Source organism: Drosophila virilis, chromosome X (assembly GCF_030788295.1).
Source record: "Drosophila virilis strain 15010-1051.87 chromosome X, Dvir_AGI_RSII-ME, whole genome shotgun sequence".
Lineage (NCBI taxonomy): Eukaryota > Metazoa > Arthropoda > Insecta > Diptera > Drosophilidae > Drosophila > Drosophila virilis.
The window spans coordinates 3383669-3389090 of NC_091543.1; the positions used below are offsets into that span (position 1 = coordinate 3383669).

Consider the following 5422-nt stretch of genomic DNA (forward strand, 5'->3'; position numbering starts at 1 on the left):
AAACCATCTCAACGATTTTTTTTGCTTTCACTAGACTCTGCTCTCTTCCCTCCTACCGAAGCCCTGCCCCCTCTTTTTCCTTCCTTCCTCCTATCTAGCTTTGCTTACATATTCTTGAGTCCACAATATTTGAAGTCCAAGTTTCGCAGTCTGAATCTTTCCGTTCGACAATTCTTCTCACCTTATTTATGGAAGACACAGTCTTTGCACTGTTTGTCGGAAAATCGTTTTGCAGCTCTTTGATCTACAATTTCGGGCCTCTGTGGCAAAACATTTCTTTTAGCTATTTGTAGATTTACCTTTTCTCCATTCCCCCATAATTTATAGAGCATATTGCGTTGAGTTCCACAAAAAAAAAAGTTGTTTTTCTCACGCATTTGTCATGGCGACGATGATGATGATGATGTTGATCATTTTTTCTGCCCAACCCCCCTTCCCTAGCTCCCCTCTGTCGCTCTCGAAGTCTTTTGGTTTTCCAGTTTCCAGTTGTTTCCACTTGTTCGTTTGTTATTTGTTTTTCTGTCTCACTTTTAATGAGCGGGTCATCAAGACGACATTTGGCCATATCGTAAATTATATTTACTGCATTTCGCATATGAACACCAACACACACACACACGCATTCATGTACTTGGCAATTGTCACTTGCACAATTTTTTTCAGTTTTCGTTTTCATTTTCGCGTCCATTTTCATTTTCATTTTTCACATGTGTAATTTGTGGCATTTGCAGCTTTTGTTTATTGCCCCTCAACACCAACAAGCCCTTCAAATCGGGTTGGTTCGCTTCGGCCTGCAGCTTGTTACGCCCGAGAGCAGGCGCACAAATATCGTAAGACTAAAGATAACCCGAGTTCCTAAATTCGCCCAAAAAAAATCGCATCTACCAAATGCTTTATCAAATGATAAGCTTGTTCTGCGAGCATATATATATATATTCTCAATCAAAAGTCAACCAATCACAAAATTAATTGTTCCAGCTCGTTCTTAACAAGAGAGATGCCTGAGATTCTTCTTTGCCTGGTACACAAAAATGTACTTTTCATGATTCAAAGGGAAAACCGACCAAGTTAATCCATGTGTTAACTCTTTTGGCAGGGCATACAGTATACGTTGATCAAAAAAGGTGCAGCTTTTTCATTTTCATCTCCATTTCGGATTTTACTGATATTGCAATGATAAGCTGCTATTTAGTGCTATTGTTGCTGCTGCTGCTGCTGCTGTCATTGTTGCTGCAGATGTTGTTGCGGCAATTGCTGGTGTTACTGTTGCTCTTGATGTTGCTGCTGTTGTAGCCACAGGTGTTGCTGTTGTAGCTGCTATTGCTGTTGTTGCTGCTGCTGCTGTTGATGTTGCTGCGGTTGATGTTGCTGCTGTTGCTGTTGCTGCTGTAGTAGCTGCAGGTGTTGGTGCTGATGCTGCTGTTGTTCCTCCCGTTGCTGCTATTCCTTTTGCTGCTGCTGCTGCTGCTGTTGATGTTGCAGTTGTTGTTATTTTGAATGTTATTGCTGCTGCTATTGCTGCTGTTGCTGTTGTTCTTGTTGTTGTTGCTGATTCTGCTGTGGTTGATGTTGCTGTTGCTGCTGTTGATGTTGCTGCGGTTGATGTTGCTGCTGTTGTGGTAGCAGGTGTTGTTACTGATGCTGCTGTTGTTCCTCTCGTTGCTGCTGCTGCTGTTGATGTTGCAGTTGTTGTTATTTGGACTGTTATTGCTGCTGCTATTGCTGCTGTTGCTGTTGTTCTTGTTGTTGCTGATTCTGCTGTGGTTGATGTTGTTGTTCCTGCTGTTACTGTTGCTGCGGTTGATGTTGCTGCTGTTGTAGCAGCAGGTGTTGTTACTGATGCTGCTGTTGTTCCTCTCGTTGCTGCTATTCCTGTTGCTGCTGCTGCTGTTGATGTTGCAGTTGTTGCTATTTTGACTGCTATTGCTACTGCTGTTGCTGCTGTTATTGCTGCTACTTTTCCTGTCCTTGTTGTTGCTGTTGTTGTTGCAACCATTGTTGTTGCTGCTGTTGCATTGTTATCGCTGTCGTCTGTTTGTGTTTCCCACCATTTGAAAACCAAAAACGGGGCGTATGCGCAATTGTTGAGCTGCGATGTCAGATGGCAATGGACTGACTGTCTGTTTGTTGTTAGTCGGAGAGCTGGCTTAAACAGAGAAGGGAGGGCTAGTTGACATTTTGGCAGCGGGATTTTGTGAGGCTGACCTTGCGACCCATCTTCAGGTGCAGCTTTCACGGCTGGCGATGCGATGCGGAAATGTGGCAATTGTTGCTGCTGCAGTTGCTGCTGTGCTCCTCCAGCTGGCTGCATTGGCTGCACTTCCAGGCCATTCGTCACACGTCTCGATTCGCTGACAACTTGCAATCCTCGCCGCAGCGGCAACAGCAGCAACAACTAATCATAATTTCAGCCAATTTAGCAACAAGCGACAAGTGTTTACTGTAGTTGTTGTTGCTGCTGTGCAGTGACTTTCTCCTGACCTCGTTTAGTTCGCAGCGATTCCGATTCCGATTCCTAAAATAAATTATTGACACACAAATTGTTGTCGCTGTTGCTGTCGCTTGACGTGCGTCTATTGACCCGCAGCAGCAACAGCAACAGCCCCGAAAAAGCAGCTTTTAGAAACTCTTTCGCGTCTGTTGTTGTTGCTTTTGTTGCCGTTGTTGTTTTGGTTTTTGGCCAGGCCATAATCATAAGTTTCAAGTAGGCAGCGGGCAGCTAAGCAGCTTGAAGACTCGCCTCACACACAACAATTTATTTGCATATTTTTCTGCATACCCTGTAGGCTTTCAGCTGCTTACAATAGGGTATATTGATGAGGTATTCGACGACAGTCGAGCAAACAGCTTACAGGGTAGCGTAGGCGAGTTGAGTCCCTTGCCTGCAGGGTATTTGGTAGTTGAGCACTCGAAAAGAGTCTAAGCCTGCTTATAGAGTATCTCCAGGTCAGGTACATTGAAACAGGCGCAGAAAAGTCTCTAGTACAGTATGCCTCGTAGTCTTAGTCCGCTCACAGGGTATCATTTAGTCGTGCAGACTCTAGCAACGATATATTTCTCAATCAAGGTCGCAAAATCTGGTTGCGGGTGGTTTCCCAATCCTTCCAGCTACAGGATATATTCCATTTGTTGACTACAGGGTATTGCGTAGTCGTGCACGTATATTTTCACTTGTTTTGATTTCTTATGCTTTCAAGCAACGCTGAGCGCGCTTTTAAAATAGCGAGGAGCTGTATATGAGAGGTGGGCGAGGGGGAGGGGGGCACGGGTCACTGGGCAATGCGTGGAATGCGTTAATTGCCCGGCCAGTTGGTCAGACAACAACAACGACAACAACAACAACAGGAGAGAAAAAAAACAAAAGCTTAAGCATAAAAATAAAGTAAGAAAAACAAACAGTTAGGCTTTGCAGCTCACAGCGCAGCCAGATCGCATCAGGTGTTGGCAGCCCAATAACTCAGCTGGGGCGAGCACTTAGGAGCCTAACGAACCATAAATTCTGCCTAGGCCCAACCAAAACATCAACAACAACAACAACAACCAAAGCAGCAACAGTAGCTCTGTAATTTGGCATCGAAAGTGCTCAAATTGCGCGAAAAATTTCTAAATGGAAAAACTTTTCATTCCTCCAAAATTGAATTAACAAAATGAAAGTTGGCATCAGGCGGTCAATAAGCACGTAGACAACATCAATAAAAATGTCAAATTGGCAAAAGCGCGGCACATAAGGGTTAAGCGGGGCGTGGCACACGTGTCCGGCATGCCCAAGTGGCAAAGACAGACGCTGTTGGGCGCGTCAACAGGCAAAAAACCAAAAGCAAGACAAACTAAAAAACAAAAGACTGAGGCAACGAACTTACACAGAACTTTTGCCCAGTTGACGCCAACTTCCTTCGGCGTTGATTAGGGCCAAAGTCAAAGCCAAATGAAGTGAGCGACGCTGAGCTATTGCCACAAATTGTGGCAAGCATCGCATGAGCCGAGTCCAACAGAGTTCAAGCGCTTGGGCAAGTAAGATGCAGGCAAAGAGTTTAATTACCTTGCGCAGAAGAGTCAATAATACTTTCGATAACACTAACAAATATCGATCAATTACTTAAAACAATTAAATACGCAATTACTTGAATCATATTCATATATTAAAAGTGTGAAACACGTCTCAAATTACTGTTCATAAACATATTTGGAAATTAATTGAAACGTTTACCTTTAGCCAGAAAATCATTGAACACCATTTATAGCAAAATGGACGAATTGATTTTTAAGGAGTACACTTACGCACTCACCTGTAAATTCTCATGCATGATTATTTGCTCGTCAGTAGGTGGATCTCGAACCTTTACATAAAGACATCACTGAAAAAACAAAAAAGAAGAATAAATGTTTATTTGTTTAAAAACGCAGCTAGCTTGCTTCAGCCTTACTCAAATAAGTGAGAATCGCGAAGTAGAGCAGTACACACAATTTTAATTGTTGTAACATAAGCCGAGAAATAGTTTTATTCAAAATACTTACCAGTTTTTTCGATGGCCACATTTAAAATTTATGTCGCACCCTCCGCCAAAGCCATAGCTATCGCCTCCTTCATAGTTGAAGGCTGCCTCCTGAAGTAGCCGCATCCTCCAAAGTTAAAGCCGCCGCCTCCTCCCATATTAAAGACGCAGTCTCCTCAATAGTTGAAGCCGTTTCCTCCTCCTTTGCTCAAGCTGCAGTCGCCTCCTCCCATATTGCCAATCTCCTCTATAGAAAGCCGCCTCCTCCAAGACTACTCGAAGTCAAATATATGCGACTTACTTAAATTCATGAGAATCGCATAGTAGGGCATTAGTTAATAATACGTTTTTTTTTTAATATCCATATTAACATACAAATTTTATGCATACATTTATTAACATATATAAGTTCATATATGATATTTACATATATACATGCATACACACGTGCACACACATACATACATGCAAACACATATAAATATTAGTATACATACATACATTTTATTATATTCATTATAAAATATACACATACATAATTCACACATGCAAACATATTTATACACATACACATACACTCACTAATCTACGTACACATGTATATGCATAAATACATCAGTACATACAGACACACTCATGCCTACAGATAAATATATATGCATGCTTACATACATATGTATATACATACAATCATATAGATAGACATATGTATACATACATACAAACAAGCGTGCACATAAACATACATACATACATACATATATACATATATACTACATGCATACAAAGAAATACACATATATACAAACACACATACATACATACATACATACATACATACATACAAACACACCTACATACACATATATACATACACACATACATGCAGACATACATATATACACACAAACATACATACATACACACAT

The 5422-nt window shown here is 41.5% G+C and overlaps 1 protein-coding gene across 1 annotated transcript; it reads right to left on the reverse strand.

Annotated features, from left to right (window-relative positions):
• Positions 1-1184: 1184 nt before the first annotated feature.
• Positions 1185-4619, reverse strand: LOC138911053 (putative uncharacterized protein DDB_G0286901). Its single transcript, XM_070208012.1, has 2 exons — positions 4555-4619; positions 1185-2007 (listed from the first exon to the last, which is right to left on the reverse strand). Exons 1-2 carry the CDS (start codon positions 4617-4619, stop codon positions 1185-1187), a joined length of 888 nt encoding a protein of 295 aa, XP_070064113.1.
• Positions 4620-5422: the final 803 nt, after the last annotated feature.

What these genes read in the sequence shown, in the direction of transcription:
- LOC138911053 (XM_070208012.1), bottom strand. Translation starts at nt 4,619, where the DNA reads ATGCGGCTACTTCAGGAGGCAGCCTTCAACTATGAAGGAGGCGATAGC. An exon ending in AGCTATGGCTTTGGCGGAGG is followed by an intron (nt 2,008 to 4,554) that starts GTGCGACATAAA and finishes ACAATGCAACAG; the next exon opens with CAGCAACAACAATGGTTGCA.